The sequence below is a fragment of the Pelophylax lessonae genome (genome assembly GCF_965119305.1).
Source record: "Pelophylax lessonae genome assembly, chromosome: 6".
In the NCBI taxonomy this organism is placed as follows: domain Eukaryota; kingdom Metazoa; phylum Chordata; class Amphibia; order Anura; family Ranidae; genus Pelophylax; species Pelophylax lessonae.
Genome location: NC_138773.1, coordinates 178,113,133 through 178,131,326, shown reverse-complemented (window position 1 = coordinate 178,131,326; position 18,194 = coordinate 178,113,133). Strand labels below are relative to the sequence as shown.

General features: G+C 49.7%; 1 protein-coding gene across 1 annotated transcript in view; it reads left to right on the top strand.

The window, feature by feature from the left end:
• The window catches only part of PGAP1 (post-GPI attachment to proteins inositol deacylase 1), a 278,399-nt gene that overhangs the window by 153,132 nt on the left and 107,073 nt on the right, over positions 1-18,194 (top strand). Inside the window, exon 20 of the mRNA XM_082261304.1 lies at positions 5,045-5,180. Within this exon, the coding sequence (XP_082117430.1) occupies positions 5,045-5,180 (136 nt within the window). The remainder of the gene's footprint in view (positions 1-5,044; positions 5,181-18,194) is intronic.

The following is an 18,194-nucleotide window of genomic DNA, read 5'->3' as shown; positions in this document are numbered from 1 at the left end:
TTGCTGAAAGGGGGCAGTTAACCCTTGGTTGTCTGGCATACAGGGGCAATGGATTCTCAGGAGGGCAAGTTTCCCACAGTATTGGTGGAAAGCCAGGGGACCGCTGTTTCCCCCCCAGGGGGGGATTTAGCCACTATTGTGGCTGGCCTTGCTGCCCAGGTGCAAATGCTGGTGGCTGCTCAATCTACTAAACGGCCCAGAGTTGCTCTGTCCTCCGATTCTGAGGGTGAAGGTGATGGGGCTGTTCTGGCAGGGACCCCCCTATCGGGGTCCCGCTCCTCTCTTGATCTAGTGGGGTCTGAGGTAGAGGCTGAAGTTGAGGGGGTTGATAATTCTCCCCCTGGCTCGCCTGAAGAGCTTGCAATCATGGATGAGTTGATTGCTTCCATTAAGCAGACGCTACGTTTGCAGGACGAAGTGTGTCCCCCCGCTGCCTTGGCGGCTTATGGGACGCAGAGAAAACGCAGGACGCCGCAGGTTTTTCCCTGCAATGCTGATTTTCAGCGCGCTGTTAAGGATCAATGGCGCGATCTGCGCAAGCCTTTTGCGGTACCAAGTAAATTCAAGCTGCGTTATCCTTTCTCACCTGCCACTGATGAACGGTGGTGTGTGCCTCCGCCAGTGGATCATGCAATTGCGGTTTTGAACAAAGCCACTGCGATTCCTGCAGAGGGATCCCCTGTTTTCCGTGATGCCACGGATAGGAGACTGGAGTCTCTTGCCCGTCATACTTATTCTGTTACGGGTTCTATGCTTAAGGCTCTGTTTGCTTCTCTCATGGCGGCCCAGGCGATCGCAAGTTGGACGCAGATGCTTAGGCGCGTCCTAGTGGCCGATTCGGCCTCGGCGGCGACCCTGGATATGGTGGATCAGATCCACCAGGGTGTCATGTATCTGTGTGATGCGGACCTGGACCTGATTCCGTTGGCTGCACGTGTGCACAGCGTGGCGGTGTTGTCTCGCCGCCTGGTTTGGTTGAAATGTTGGTCGGTGGACCAATCTTCACGTAAAACCTTAGCCAATCTGCCTTATGATGGGTCTCGCCTTTTTGGGGAGTCCCTGGATGTGTTGATTAAGGGGATCACCGGGGGTAAGAGCACTCTCTTGCCCCATTTCCCCAAGGCTAAGGGGGCTTCTGGGAAGAAGCATGCGAATTTTCGGCCCCCTCAGGGGTCCTTTCGTGCCTTTCGGCCGCACTACAAGGGCAAACCGTTCAAAGGCCAAGGCTCTCAGAAGAAGCCCTGGTCTGGGAAACAGAAGTCCGGCCAATCCGGACCTGCGGCCCATAACAGTTCGGCCTGAAGGGGCGCCCTCACCCAGTTTTGGGGTGGGGGGACGCTTGCTCGGTTTTCTTCAGCCCTGGTTGGCCCGTGTGCGGGACAGATGGGTTCTGGAAATCGTTCGATCTGGTTACAAGATCGAGTTTCTCTCTCGGCCGGAGAGCAGATTTTTTCCCTCAAATCTACAACTGTCTCCAGAGCGCCTGCGGGATCTGCACCTGGCGGTGCGGGACCTGAGGGCTCAGGGAGTGGTGGTTCCGGTGCCTCATCGGGACAGATTTCGGGGGTTTTATTCCAATCTGTTCACCGTGCCCAGGAAGGAGGGCAAGGTTCGTCCGATTCTGGACTTGAAAGCTCTGAACCGCTCTGTGCGGGTTCGCAAGTTCCGCATGGAATCCCTGCGCTCTGGTGGTGGCTGCCCGGGTTCCGGGGGAATTCATGGCCTCCATCGATTTGAAGGATGCGTACCTTCACATCCCCATATTCGAGGGTCATCAGAGATACCTTCGATTTGCCATTGCGGAGGATCACTACCAGTTCGTGGCGTTGCCCTTTGGGCTCGCCTCGGCTCCGCGGGTCTTCACCAAGGTGCTTGCACCGGTTCTGGCATTATTGAGGGCCCAGGGCATTTCTGTCCTGGGGTATCTGGACGACATTCTGATTCGGTCTGCGACCAGTCAGGGTCTGGAGAAGGACCTGTCTGTCACAATGCAAACTCTGCAGGAGTTCGGTTGGACGATAAATGTTCCAAAGTCGACACTGAGTCCGTCGGTTCGTCTTCCCTATCTGGGAATGATACTGGACTCGGTGCAGGCGAAGGTCTTCCTGCCGGAAGACAAACTCAGGACTCTTCAGGAGGAAGTCAGGTCCCTCAGGGACGTTCCACACTCGTCTCTGCGGACGTGTATGAGATGTCTGGGATTGATGGTCTCGGCCTTCGAGGCGATTCCTTTCGCGCAGTTTCACACGCGGGGTCTCCAGGCGGAGATCCTGTCCAAGTGGGACGGGCGACCTCAATCTCTGGATCTTCAGATCTCATTGAGTCATCGCACCAGGGAAAACCTTCTGTGGTGGCTCCAGTCCCCGTTGGTGTCCGGGGGCAAGTCGTTTCGTCCGATCTCGTGGACGATAATCACCACGGATTCCAGCCTGTCGGGCTGGGGTGGTGTTCTGGGCGTTCTGTCCGCCCAGGGGACCTGGTCGGAGGGGGAGTCTTCCCTCCCGATCAACATTCTGGAATTGCGTGCGATAAGGCTCTGTCTTCATCGCTGGACGGACCGGCTGCAGGGCTGCCCGGTTCGGGTGCAGACGGACAATGCCACGGCGGTGGCCTACATCAACCACCAAGGGGGCACCAGGAGTGCCCGAGCGGCTCGAGAAGTGGCCGACATTCTGTCTTGGGCCGAGACTCATGTCCCGGCGATAACGGCGGTTCACATTCCGGGAGTGGAGAACTGGCAGGCGGACTATCTGAGTCGCCAGACCCTGGATCAGGGGGAATGGTCTCTCCATCCGGCTGTCTTCCAGATGTTGTGCGCGAAGTGGGGTCTTCCAGATGTGGACCTGTTCGCGTCTCGCCTCAACTACAAGGTGAAGAGGTTCGTGGCAAGGACGCGCGACCCTCGGGCAGACGCGTCGGACGCGTTAGTGGCCCCGTGGCATCAGTACAGGCTGATGTACGCGTTTCCACCGATTCAGTTGCTGTCCAGGTTCCTTCGCAGGTTACACTCGGAACGCAGCACGGTGATTCTTGTGGCACCGGACTGGCCTCGCCGGTCCTGGTACGCAGACCTCGTGAATCTGGCGGTCGACGCCCCCTGGCGTCTGCCTCTTCGAGACGATCTACTGTCTCAAGGACCGATTTACCATCCTGCTTTACAGTCGCTGGCTTTGACGGCCTGGCTGTTGAGACCGAGGTCCTGAAGGAGAAGGGTCTTTCTCCAGAGGTCGTTCATACCTTGATCAACGCGAGGAAGTCTTCCTCGGGAAAGGTTTATTACCGTACTTGGAAGGCCTATTTTGCCTGGTGTGAGTCCAGGGGGTTTTCACCCCGCACGTACTCGGTTTCCCGTGTGCTGTCTTTCCTTCAGACGGGTGTCGATCAGCGTTTGGCGCTGGCTACGATAAAGGGTCAGGTGTCTGCGCTGGCCGTTCTGTTTCAACGTCCCGTGGCTTCCAACTCCTTGGTTGGCACTTTTATTCAGGGTGTGCGGCATCTGGTTCCTCCTAGGAGGGATCCTTTGCCCCCTTGGGACTTGAATCTCGTTCTATCTGTGTTACAACGTGCTCCTTTTGAACAGATCAGGGAGATCTCGTTGTCTATGTTGTCCAAAAAGGTCGCCTTTTTGGTGGCGATCACTTCGGCTCGCAGAGTGTCGGAACTGGCGGCTTTGTCCTGCAAGTCTCCGTACCTGGTTGTTCATTTGGATAAGGTGGTCTTGCGGCCTAATCCTTCTTTTCTGCCGAAACGAGTTTCGGACTTCCATCTTAACGAGGATATTGTTTTGCCTTCGTTGTGCACGAAGCCTAAACATCCAAAGGAGGTGAGATTGCACTCTCTGGATGTTGTTCGGGCGATAAGGGTTTACCTTAAATCGACTGAGTCTTTTCGTAAGACGGACTCCTTGTTTGTTCTTCCAGAGGGTCCTCGGAAGGGCATGGCGGCTTCGGCCTCTACCATCGCCAAATGGATCAGGCAGACCATTGAACAGGCCTATGCTTTGCAGGGTAAGGCTCCTCCTGTCCCTGTGAAGGCGCACTCTACTAGATCTTTGAGTACGTCTTGGGCCTGTCGTCATGGGGCTTCTGTAGCCCAGGTGTGTAAGGCGGCGACCTGGTCGACCGTGCACACTTTCACAAAATTCTACAAAGTAGATGTTCAGGCATCGGCGGATGCTTCCTTTGGCCGCAAGGTTCTTAGTGCGGCTGTTCCATAGGGTCCCTTGTTGGGGACTCCTGGCTGTTGGGATAGTTTTTTGTATCCCCTGGTTTTTTGTCTTTTCCTGGGTTGTTGCTCCTGTTGAGCACTTGTTTTTTACTGTTGCCCAGCTGGTTTCCTTCCTTTGGTAAGGTTCCTTTCTTTGATGCGGAGACTGCGTTGCCTTTTCGGCGCGGATGCGTTTCCCACCCCTCATGTTTGCACTGCTTTGGGACGTCCCCATATGTGACGAATATGAAGAGGCGGCGACTGTCGGAGGACGTAAGAGAAAACGGAATTTTTGTAAAATCTTACCTGTAAAATTCCTTTCTCTGAGTCCTCCGACAGTCGCCGCCCCCGCCCCTCTTTTGGGGTTTGGTTGTATACTCTACTGCTATTCCACTAAAACTGAGATATGGTTGCAGGAAGTAGGAGGGTATTGACTGAGGGGACCACCCCTTGAGGGTGGGATATGTTAAAAGCTTTATTGTTAACATATTCTGTTGCCTAGCTACTCCTTCGGAGCAAAGTCTAATACCCCATATGTGACGAATATGAAGAGGCGGCGACTGTCGGAGGACTCAGAGAAAGGAATTTTACAGGTAAGATTTTACAAAAATTCCGTTTTCTGGCAAGCTCAACAAGCTTTTTTTTTTTTTGCTAAAAATTTTCTCTGCCTAAACAATGAAAACGAATGTAACAGTCACATCATAAATCTATTATATTTCTGTATTTGGGTTTACTTACCATTTTAAAGCAACTTGGTCTCTAGTCTAGTCTTCTAGTGTACAAATCTGGCAAGTAGAAATGTGTTTTCACACATATTTCTTATGTGTATTTTTCCTAGAAACACAATTATTCCAAATGAAAGCCGGAATTTTACAAAGATGGTTATCGTAGAGGCTTTATTATTCTCTCTTCTTTGTTGGATGACTTGTGGCGCAATGAGCATTTTACTTGTTTTTATTCGCTACTTTATTAAGGTAAGCTTAGAGCTTTTTGTTGTATGAAATGTATTTTTATATATCTATATATTTCCACTCGGTGTCTCCCTTCTACCTCTGTCACCTCTTCACCTTTTTATGTACCGTTTGGTAGAATTTTTATAAAACTGGTGCCCACAGAATCTGGTGCAGCTATGCATAGTAACCTGTCAGCTTTCATATTGTTTACTAAGCATAGCTGCATATGATTGTGTGTGTGCCAGTTTTAGTAAATCTTCCCATTTTGTCTCCTTTTCTCATCTATGTACCCCTTCCACCTGTGCCTCTATTATGTCCCTTTTTCCTTGCTCCACCTCAGTTTAAATCTGGTTTAAAATTCTGTCAGTTCAGCAGGGACTGGTTGAATTTCTGTCAGTGTGTGGCCGTCCCTGCTGAATAGAAGTTGATAATTTGATCGACTTCTGTTGAAAGAAAATTTAGAAAAACCTTTCTTGGTTAGAGGCTACAGCAAATAAGCTGCTATCTGAATACAATGTCCCGGTGGGCGGACTCTCCAATCCATCTAGTTTGTGTGGCTGGAGAAATCTGTTTTGTTTTGTTTTTTGTTTGTTTTTTTCAGCCCATGGGGGGGGGGGGGGGGGACTAATCATCTGTGACCAGCTTTACAATCTTATATAAATTACATGTCCTAGTGCTGCTGTATTAAATAATATATTCAAAGAAGTGAGACATATTAATGTCCTCAATATACAGATGCATAGCTGGCAGGAAAAAAAAAAGAAGCAAAATGCACAACAGAGACAAAATATTCTTTCTCTTTCGTTTATTGATGGACACATATTCAGAACCATAGGCCCCTTACAAGAGTAGGACTAGGCAGAAAAAAGACTTGGCTACGCCTGTGGGCAGTCCCAGCTGGTATGCATCCCTCCTCTCAGCTATAGGCCTGAATTTTTATTTCTGGCTTGTCAGGAGTAAGGACCTAGCTCCCTGGCAAGATCTTTGGTTTTGCCAATTTTTACTTTTAAATGACATTTTTTCTCCTGCTTTTTTTTCCTGTGAGATCTTTAAACAACTGCCGGGCTGGATAGCTAGATCCAGTGGTCCCCTCAGTCTGGCCAGAGAGCGATCGCAAACCAGAGCTCCGCCTTGGGTCGGCTGCGACATAGCCCCACTAGACGGGGGCTGGCCTGCGTGTTTGCAAACGACCGGGTCTTGGCCCAAGTCGCAGCCTTCCTCCAGGCCGACAGCCCCCCATTTAGATGGTAAGGGGTTCCGTCTGGAGTGGTTCCCCCCTTGTTCTGTGGTATAATGAGTAAGATGTCCCCGCTCTGCGTTTGGATGCTGTGTGGGGTGAACACGGGCACCTCCCGGGACAGTCAGACCTGCGGGATCCCTTCTTTGCCTCTCCCCCCCTCTGTTTTGTGTGGTCCCTGTGGGCCATCTTTGTACTACCCTGTCCCCCCTCTCCCGGCATGCCACTGGCAGAACGTACTTTCCTGATGGGGAGGGCGCTGACAGTATTTGTGGTCCTGCGACCCGGGTCTCCCCCTCCCACTGTAGATTGTGACCTGGGCTCCAGGGGTCTCTTCTGGGTCCCTGGGAGCCTGGTGGGTGCTGTGTGTGGTGGCCATTTTGCCGTGGTCGGCGCCATTGCTTTGGGGCCTGTGTTGTATTCTATCCTGTTGGCCATGGGTGCCTTTTGGTGAATGAGTCCCCTAGCAGTGCTAAACACATTTTGCTGGTGGATTCCACTTTTAACTCAACTAGACCCTGAATCTGGCTCTGCCGCTGTGGACGTGACCCACCCTGCGGGGCTTGTAGCCACGCTCCCTGATCTATCAGATAGTGAGAATGATTCCTCCACAGCTGTAGCTGCACACGAGATGGCCCTGGTTGATGCACTGATTACATCCGTGGGGGAGACTTTGAAGATGGAGGATGCAGCTGAGGCAGCTGCAGAGGTGGCAGTCCCTTTTGGCACTCACAAGCCGTCTCGCACAGCAAAGGTGTTACCTTATCCCTCCTATTTTGACAAGTTTGTCTACAAAGATTCGGAGCGTCCAATACATCCCTTTGTTGTTCCTAAACACTTTGCGGTGAGTTACTCCTTTAAAGAGTCACTCCTCAAGAAGTGGACTGTCCCACCAGTGGTGAACCCCTCCCCCCGTCTCCAGGTTAAACAAGGCAACCATAATTCCGGTAGAGGAATCCACGGCTTTAAAGGATCCGGCTGACAGAAAGGCAGAGTCTGTGGTCCGCAATATGTTCACTATTGCTGGTTCGTTGGTAAGGCCGGTCCTGGCCATTGCCCTGATGTCGCAAACACTGAATGGGCTAAACTTTTGCGCCATGATCTAGGGGGCGAGCAGATTCCCCTTGCCTTTGTTGAGTTGGTGAACCAGTTGGGCTGCAATTTGTCTGTAATGCTTCTCTGAACGCAGATCCCTTGATTTTGAAGCCATCTGTTTCGGCAGTGGTGCTTAGGCGAGTGTTGTGGCTTAAGTGTTGGTCTGCGGACCAAACCTCTAAAAAAGCTCTGACTGATTTCCCCTTTCAAGACGATCTCCTGTTTGGGGCTGCCCTGGATGACATCATTAAGAGCCTCATGGGAGGGAAGAACACTTTTCTTCCATAGTCTGGAAAAGGGAAAAGAGCCTCGTCGCAGACGCAGCCCTTCTTTCTCGGCACACAAAAAGTTTTCTCTTTCGTTCATAGATGGACACAGCTCCTGATCTTCTTAACCATTGAGTTATACTGCCCCCTACAGGATTAGGACACTAGGCAGAAAAAACGTATGGCTAGGTCTATGGACATGAAACAAACAAAGATAAAATTCCCAGTTCAATTTGCCAACCAGTCTGCTTACCAACCAAATTGGCCTGTCTAACGGTTTGCGTCAATACAGGGGTTTAGTTAGCACACATTTGCAAACGCATGTGAAAGCTGCAGGGCCACGTCAAGGCTCCCTGTTACCTGCAGTCCTAACTCTAATGAATTTTAAAGAGTCTCCACAGTGGGAGCACATGCAAGCTAATGGATAGATAGGGGGCAGGTGAGCCTGGAGGTGGTCCATCCCTCCTGAAAGGTAATTGGGGGCATAATGGAAGCCCAGCTGATAATATTACAGCAAAGGCACCCAGTATGTCCACTCACCAGTATACATATACAACAAAGAAACTGGCCTCTGCCCCCACCTATAACTGGCCTTCATAGCAAAGAACACATGGAAGGGCAACGCACATGAAACAAACAAAGATAAAATTCCCAGTTCAATTTGCCAACCAGTCTGCTTACCAACCAAATTGGCCTGTCTAACGGTTTGCGTCAATACAGGGGTTTAGTTAGCACACATTTGCAAACGCATGTGAAAGCTGCAGGGCCACGTCAAGGCTCCCTGTTACCTGCAGTCCTAACTCTAATGAATTTTAAAGAGTCTCCACAGTGGGAGCACATGCAAGCTAATGGATAGATAGGGGGCAGGTGAGCCTGGAGGTGGCCCATCCCTCCTGAAAGGTAATTGGGGGCATAATGGAAGCCCAGCTGATAATATTACAGCAAAGGCACCCAGTATGTCCACTCACCAGTACACATATACAACAAAGAAACTGGCCTCTGCCCCCACCTATAACTGGCCTTCATAGCAAAGAACACATGGAAGGGCAACGCACATGAAACAAACAAAGATAAAATTCCCAGTTCAATTTGCCAACCAGTCTGCTTACCAACCAAATTGGCCTGTCTAACGGTTTGCGTCAATACAGGGGTTTAGTTAGCACACATTTGCAAACGCATGTGAAAGCTGCAGGGCCACGTCAAGGCTCCCTGTTACCTGCAGTCCTAACTCTAATGAATTTTAAAGAGTCTCCACAGTGGGAGCACATGCAAGCTAATGGATAGATAGGGGGCAGGTGAGCCTGGAGGTGGCCCATCCCTCCTGAAAGGTAATTGGGGGCATAATGGAAGCCCAGCTGATAATATTACAGCAAAGGCACCCAGTATGTCCACTCACCAGTACACATATACAACAAAGAAACTGGCCTCTGCCCCCACCTATAACTGGCCTTCATAGCAAAGAACACATGGAAGGGCAACGCACATGAAACAAACAAAGATAAAATTCCCAGTTCAATTTGCCAACCAGTCTGCTTACCAACCAAATTGGCCTGTCTAACGGTTTGCGTCAATACAGGGGTTTAGTTAGCACACATTTGCAAACGCATGTGAAAGCTGCAGGGCCACGTCAAGGCTCCCTGTTACCTGCAGTCCTAACTCTAATGAATTTTAAAGAGTCTCCACAGTGGGAGCACATGCAAGCTAATGGATAGATAGGGGGCAGGTGAGCCTGGAGGTGGCCCATCCCTCCTGAAAGGTAATTGGGGGCATAATGGAAGCCCAGCTGATAATATTACAGCAAAGGCACCCAGTATGTCCACTCACCAGTACACATATACAACAAAGAAACTGGCCTCTGCCCCCACCTATAACTGGCCTTCATAGCAAAGAACACATGGAAGGGCAACGCACATGAAACAAACAAAGATAAAATTCCCAGTTCAATTTGCCAACCAGTCTGCTTACCAACCAAATTGGCCTGTCTAACGGTTTGCGTCAATACAGGGGTTTAGTTAGCACACATTTGCAAACGCATGTGAAAGCTGCAGGGCCACGTCAAGGCTCCCTGTTACCTGCAGTCCTAACTCTAATGAATTTTAAAGAGTCTCCACAGTGGGAGCACATGCAAGCTAATATTATCAGCTGGGCTTCCATTATGCCCCCAATTACCTTTCAGGAGGGATGGGCCACCTCCAGGCTCACCTGCCCCCTATCTATCCATTAGCTTGCATGTGCTCCCACTGTGGAGACTCTTTAAAATTCATTAGAGTTAGGACTGCAGGTAACAGGGAGCCTTGACGTGGCCCTGCAGCTTTCACATGCGTTTGCAAATGTGTGCTAACTAAACCCCTGTATTGACGCAAACCGTTAGACAGGCCAATTTGGTTGGTAAGCAGACTGGTTGGCAAATTGAACTGGGAATTTTATCTTTGTTTGTTTCATGTGCGTTGCCCTTCCATGTGTTCTTTGCTATGAAGGCCAGTTATAGGTGGGGGCAGAGGCCAGTTTCTTTGTTGTATATGTGTACTGGTGAGTGGACATACTGGGTGCCTTTGCTGTAATATTATCAGCTGGGCTTCCATTATGCCCCCAATTACCTTTCAGGAGGGATGGGCCACCTCCAGGCTCACCTGCCCCCTATCTATCCATTAGCTTGCATGTGCTCCCACTGTGGAGACTCTTTAAAATTCATTAGAGTTAGGACTGCAGGTAACAGGGAGCCTTGACGTGGCCCTGCAGCTTTCACATGCGTTTGCAAATGTGTGCTAACTAAACCCCTGTATTGACGCAAACCGTTAGACAGGCCAATTTGGTTGGTAAGCAGACTGGTTGGCAAATTGAACTGGGAATTTTATCTTTGTTTGTTTCATGTGCGTTGCCCTTCCATGTGTTCTTTGCTATGAAGGCCAGTTATAGGTGGGGGCAGAGGCCAGTTTCTTTGTTTTAGGTCTATGGACAGTCCCAGGCGGTATAACTCCCTCTCTCTCTGCTATAGGTACTCAGTTTTTTTTCTGCCTAGTCAGGAGTAAGGACCTAGTTCCTTGCTGGGATCTCTGGTCCTGGAATTTTTTTCTTTTTAGATAGATTTTTTTTTTTTCCTGTGAGATCTACAGTCAACTGCCAGACTGGGCGAGGGGCTGGATAATCTAGATCCAGTGGTCACCCCAGTCTGGCGAGCGCGCGCAGACCTTAGCTCCGCGCTAGGTCAGCCGTAACATAGCCCCACCGGACGGGGGCTGGCCTGTGAATTAAACGCCTCGCGAAGTCGCATATCACTGGGTCTCTGCCTGGCTGACAGCCCCACCATTTTGATGGATAGGATGTTCTGTCTGGAGCGGTGCCCGTCTGGTTCCTGGAATGGTAAGTAACTGTCCCCCCTCTCCACCTGGAGGGTTTTGAGGTCGACGTGGGCCCCTCCCTGGGATTGTCGGACCCTAGGGTTCCCCTCCTTCCCGTTGGGCATCCCCCCCTTATGGTGGTCTCTATGGGCCATCTCGTCGCGGACGTGGGTCAATCTGCTGGGTCTGTGACCATGCGCCCTGAGTTCTCAGATAGTGGGGTTAATTCCTCCACTCCTGTAGCCGCGCACGAAAAGGCGCTGGTGGATGTTCTGATTGTATCTGTGTGTGAGACCTTAAAAATGGAGGACGCAGCTGAAGCTGAAACGGAGGCGTCGGTTCCCTTTGGCACTCACAAGCTGTCTAGAGCGGCAAAGGTGTTTCCTTTCCCTGCCTATTTTTACAGAATTGTTGCTAAAGAGTGGGAATGGCCAAAATGTCCCCCTGTGGTCCCTAAGCAATTTACTATGCAGTGCCCCTATGAGGAGTCCCTTCTTAAAAAGTGGACTATTCCACCGGTGGTGGACCCTCTGGTCTCCAGATTGAACAAGGCAACCATGATTCCGGTTGAAGAGTCGCCGGCTTTTAACGACCTGGCTGACAGGAAGGCAGAGGCTGTGGCCCGCATTAAGTACACTATGGCTGATTCGACATTGAGGCCGGTCTTTATTATTGCACTGGTGTGGCAAACTCTGACCAAGTGGGCTAAGCTTTTAGGCTGTGACCTGGAGGGGGAGCAGCTCCCCCCTGCCTTTGCTGAGCTGGCGGACCAATTGGCCCAGGGGCTGCAATTTATATGTGATGCCTCTTTGGACACGGCTCTCCTAGTCACTAGGCTCTCTGTTTCAGAAGTATTCCTTCGGCACATTTTTTGGCTCAAATGCTGGTCTGCGGATCGGACTTTTAATAAGACCTTGACTGATCTTCCTTTTCACGGAGATCGCATGTTTAGAGCTACCCTGGAAGACCTCATTAAGGGTCTTACAGGGAGAAGAGTACCTTTCTTTCTTGGCTCATAAGAAGTTTTTTCATCCCTCAATCTACATCAAGGATGCATACCTTCACATTCCTCCGCTTTGCCGTGGGAGAGGAGCATTATGACTTTGTGGCGTTACCCTTTCGTCTCGCCTCTTCTCCTCGGGTCTTCACAAAAGTTTTACCTCTGGTACTAGCATTGTTATGTCAATGGGGGATCGCTGTACTGGGCTACTTGGATGACCTCCTTCTGTGAGGGGAGTCTCTTACTGCTCTGGTGGAAAACCTGGAGATCACCATATGAACTGAGGGACAGGAACATGAGGGAGTTCCATTGGATTTTGAATTTTCAGAAGTCTGCTCTGGTTCCGTCCACAAAGCTTGACTTTCTGGGTCTGACTCTGGACTCGGCCTTAACCAGAGCGGTCCTTCCTCTGGACAAACTCCAGAAACTGCAGGCTGCAATTCGTCTCCTGCTGTCCAGCAGATGGTCATCCCTCCGGACTTGCATGCGGATGCTGGGCCTGATGGTGTCTACCTTTGAGGCGGTTCCGTTTGCACAGTTCCATACGAGATCCCTGCAAAGGGAGATTCTGGCCTAATGGGAAAAGAATCTGCAGTCTCTGAACAATCAGATCTAGCTGAGCCGGGGAACGAAAGAGTCCCTGATATGGTGGCTTCGTTTTCCGGCACTTCGGCTGGGCAAATCCTTCCTCCCCTTGTATTGGACAGTAGTCACTACGAATGCCAGCCTGTCTGCATGGGGAGGCTTTCTTGGCAAATATTCTGCTCAGGGAGTCTGGACACTGGAAGAGGCTAGACTACCGATCAATGTTTTGGAACTCCGAGCAATCAGACTGTGCCTGGAACATTGGATGGATCGTCTTCAGGGATGTCCAGTGTGATTCAATCAAACAATGCACTGGCCATGGCTTATGTCAATTATCAGGGGGGCACAAGAAGTGTCCTGGCGGCTCTGGAGATAGCCGGCATTCTAAGGTGGGCAGAACGGTTTATTCCAGTCTTCTCCGCCGTACACATAATAAATATAAATCCCTATACCAATTCATGATTCTCCACAAACCTCAGGAAACTTCATAAATTTGGTACAAAGGGGTCACCATATCGCAAACTCCAAAAAGGTAACATCTAGTGGCCAAAAATTAGATTACCTAAATACCTCCCAAAGAACATGTCCAAATTAATAAACACCTGCCCTTATTAGAATTTAAATCCCTATACCAATACATGATTCTTCAAAAACTACAGTAAACTTCAGAAATTGGTACAAAGGGGGTCACCATATCGCAAACTCCAAAAAGGTGACATCTAGTGGCCAAAAATTAGATTGACCTCAAGCCTATCATTGGATCATCATCCATTGACAAAATTATGTTAATTATAAACCAATAAAGAAAATAATATTGCTGCGCCAAGTCTTTCATTGGAAATAAATAAATAAATATGTTTGGTGTACAAAATGTTATCACAATAACTCTAAATCAGTCCATCAACTGTGATACTAAAGTGATAAATCAATTTCTGAGCCGTGATTTATAAAATCAATAATATTAATAGTCCCAATCCTCAGTGAAAATAGTGACTGAAAGAAAATCAAAAAATCTTCATCCACAAACATGATCAAAAGTGCTGCATGCTGCACTCCAGGTGCTCCTAGTGACTAGTGACAGATTACCAGCTCACCTTAGGAACAGACTCCTGAGAGTCAATACACACTCTGGGATAATCACTGCAGTCTGTTTTTTTTTATTCCCATCACCCATCCCATGCCTTCCCATCACATTTACAAATTATAAACCAATGACCGTGCTCTGGAGAGGTCAGTGCCCAAGAGTCAATATATATGAGACATAATTGCACAGAGGTAGAGGATTTTAACAGACAGGCTGCTATCTTGACTGGTAGGTTTGTAGAGCAGGGATATTGCCTAGAATCACTCCAGAGCACTATCTGTCAAGTGTTAGAACTTGATAGAAATAATCTACTAAAGGATAAACCTAAAAACATTTGTGATAATATGGATGTTCCTTTTATCACAACATTTTCTGTTCAAAATTAAAATGTGATGGAGTTTTGAAGTTGATTCTGCTTAGTAGACCACGGGAAGTAATTTAGCACACCATGCTTGACTGTAGGCAAGACACACTTGTCTTTGTACTCCTCACCTGGTTACCATCACACATGCTTGACACTGAACCAAATAAGTTTATCTTAGTCTCATCAGACCATAGGACATGATTCCAGTAATTCATGTCCTTAGTCTGCTTGACTTCAGCAAACTGTTTGTGGGCTTTCTTGTGCAGGGGGGCCGTACAAAATGTATGCATAAATGTAATAGGCATTGCTTTGCGGCAAAAAATTGCGTGACTTTGAGGTCACAAAAGTGTGAAAGGGGTCTTCAGTAATCAAGGTATAGTGTGCTCCTTTCAATGCAGACTGACCACAGTGTGCCCCCTTTCAATGCAGATTGACCACAGCGTGCCCCCTTTCAATGCAGACTGACCACAGCGTGCCCCCTTTCAATGCAGACTGACCACAGCGTGCCCCCTTTCGATGCAGACTGACCACAGTGTGCCCCCTTTCGATGCAGACTGACCACAGCGTGCCCCCTTTCGATGCAGACTGACCACAGTGTGCCCCCTTTCGATGCAGACTGACCACAGCGTGCCCCCTTTCAATGCAGACTGGCCACAGCATGCCCCCTTTCAATGCAGACTGGCCACAGCGTGCCCCCTTTCAATGCAGACTGGCCACAGCGTGCCCCCTTTTAATGCAGACTGACCACAGCGTGCCCCCTTTCAATGCATACTGGCCACAGCGTGCCCCCTTTCAATGCATACTGGCCACAGCGTGCCCCCTTTTAATGCAGACTGACCACAGCGTGCCCCCTTTCAATGCAGAGAGACCACAGAGTGCCTCCTTTCAATGCAGACTGACCACAGCGTGCCACCTTTCAATGCAGACTGACCACTGCGTGCCCCCTTTCAATGCAGAGAGACCACATTGTGCCCCCTTTCAATGCAGAGAGACCACAGCGTGCCCCCCTTTCAATGCAGAGAGACCACAGCATGCCCCCTTTCAATGCAGACTGACCACAGCGTGCCCCCTTTCAATGCAGACTGACCACAGCGTGCCCTCTTTCAATGCAGACTGACCACAGCGTGCCCTCTTTCAATGCAGACTGACCACAGCGTGCCCCCTTTCAATGCAGAGTGACCACAGCGTGCCCCCTTTCAATGCAGAGTGACCACAGCGTGCCCCCTTTCAATGCAGAGTGACCACAGCGTGCCCCCTTTCAATGCAGAGTGACCACAGCGTGCCCCCTTTCAATGCAGAGTGACCACAGCGTGCCCCCTTTCAAAGCAGAGTGACCACAGCGTGCCCCCTTTCAATGCAGAGCGACCACAGCGTGCCCCCTTTCAATGCAGAGCGACCACAGCGTGCCCCCTTTCAATGCAGAGCGACCACAGCGTGCCCCCTTTCAATGCATACTGGCCACAGCGTGCCCCCTTTTAATGCAGACTGACCACAGCGTGCCCCCTTTCAATGCAGAGAGACCACAGAGTGCCCCCTTTCAATGCAGACTGACCACAGCGTGCCACCTTTCAATGCAGACTGACCACTGCATGCCCCCTTTCAATGCAGAGAGACCACATTGTGCCCCCTTTCAATGCAGAGAGACCACAACGTGCCCTCTTTCAATGCAGAGAGACCACAGCATGCCCCCTTTCAATGCAGACTGACCACAGCGTGCCCCCTTTCAATGCAGACTGACCACAGCGTGCCCTCTTTCAATGCAGACTGACCACAGCGTGCCCCCTTTCAATGCAGACTGACCACAGCGTGCCCCCTTTCAATGCAGAGTGACCACAGCGTGCCCCATTTCAATGCAGAGCGACCACAGTGTGCCCCCTTTCAATGCAGAGCGACCACAGCGTGCCCCCTTTCAATACGGATTGACCACAGCTTGCCCCCTTTCAATGCAGAAAGCCATTGCACTTACCTGCAGCGGCAGCTTCTCCTCGAGTCCTCCTGCCTCCTCCTCGACCAATGGCATGGGTTCGCCTTTCAGCCAATCAGGAAGCGGGTCTTGGACCCGCTTCCTGATTGGCCAGGAGGAGGATCCGTGTGACAATAGCGAATTTTCATTCGCTATTGTCACACAAATGGGTGGGTTTGGGGCGCACTGCTCTGCGCCACGGGTCCACCCTTTTCTGAAGCTTTTCTTCTACTCACACTGTCAGGACGGAGCCATCAGCTCCTTCTGACAGCTCCGCTGGCATACACAGGCTCAGCGGCACTGGGGGGGGGGGGGCGGACGCAATGATTGCAGGTTCCTCACCCCTGATGTAGAGCAATAATTCTTTTTTTCTGATCCTCAGAGTTCTTTGCCATGAGGTGCCATGTTGAATTTCATAGTTACATAGTTTGTGAGGTTGAAAAAAGACATCAGTTCATCCAGTTCAACCTATGATGTGTTTGTGTTTGCTGTTAACTGTACATTGTATACCCCTGTATGTTGTGGTCTTTAAGGTGCCCATCTAGTAGTTTTTTGAAACTATCGAGGCTCCCTGCTGATACGACTGCTTGTGGAAGGGAATTCCACATCCTTACTGCTCTGACAGTGAAGAACCCCTTGCATATTTTAAGGTTAAACCGTTTTTCCTCTAGTTTTAGTGAGTGGCCACGTGTCTTATTGTATTCCCTTTCTCTGAAAAGTTTGTTCCTTATGCTAGGGTCGCCAGTACAGTATTTGTACATTGATATCATATCCCCCTTAATCGTCTCTTCTCCAGAGAGAAGAAGTTCAGTGCTTGTAGTCTTTCCTCATAGCCGATGCCCTCATACCCCTAATTATTCTTGTTGCCCTTCTCTGGACTCTCTCCAGTTCCAGCACATCCTTCCTGAGGACCGGTGCCCAGAACTGGACAGCATACTCCAGATGTGGCCAGACCAGAGTCTTGTAGAGTGGGAGAATAATCTCTTTATTCCTGGAGTGAGCTAGTATTCTGTTGGCTTTGCTTGCAGCGGCTTGGCATTGCATGCCACTGCGAAGCCTGTTGTCTACCAGTACCCTCAGGTTCTTTTCCATCCTAGACTCATCCAGAGGTTTCACCCCCAGTGAGTAGCTTGCTTTCATGTTTCTGACGCCCAAAGTGCATTACTTTACATTTTTCAACATTAAATCTCACTACCATGTAGTTGCCCACCCCATTATTTTGTTCAGATCCTCTTGTAAGGTTTCCACATCCTGCATAGAAGATATTGGCATGCTTAGTTTAGTATCATCCGCAAATACTGAGATTGTACTCAATATCCCCTCCTCTAGATCATTTATGAATAAATTAAACAGGATTGGCCCCTGGACAGAACCTTGGGGACCCCACTTTCCACACCCGCCCAATCCGAGTACTCCCCATTAATCGCCACCCTCTGGACTCTCCCCTGGAGCCAGTTCTCTATCCAGGTACTCACCCTATGGTCCATACCTACCTTCCTTAGTTTGTACAGTAAGCGTTTGTGGGGAACGGTGTCAAAGGCCTTTGCAAAGTCCAGATACACCACATCCACAGGCTTACCTTTATCTAGGTGGCAACTCACTTCATCGTAGAAGGTTTATAGATTGGTTTGGCAAGAGCGATTTTTCATGAATCTATGCTGATTACTACTAATAATACCATTTTCATTACTAAAGTCTTGTATGTGGTCCCTTAACATCCCCTCCAAAATCTTGCAGACTACTGATGTTAGGCTGACCGGCCTATAGTTACCCAGGATATATCTCGGCCCTTTTTTAAATATTGGTACCACGTTGGCTTTTTTCCAATCAGCTGGCACCATACCTGTCTATAGACTATCCTTAAAGATCAAGAATAATGGTCTTGTAGCAATAACGAGTCACATGACACTGGGGAGGGAAAATTGCTATTTGGGCCCAATTTGGACATTTTCACTTATGAGATAGTGGTGAAATGGGACAAGTGTCCAAAGTCTCTGGACAGTCGGATCTGGCTGAGCTGGGAAACCAGGGGTTCCCTAGTCTGGTGGCTTTATGCTCTGAATCGGCAGAGCAAATCTTTTCTGAGCTCTGCTCTGGGTTTTT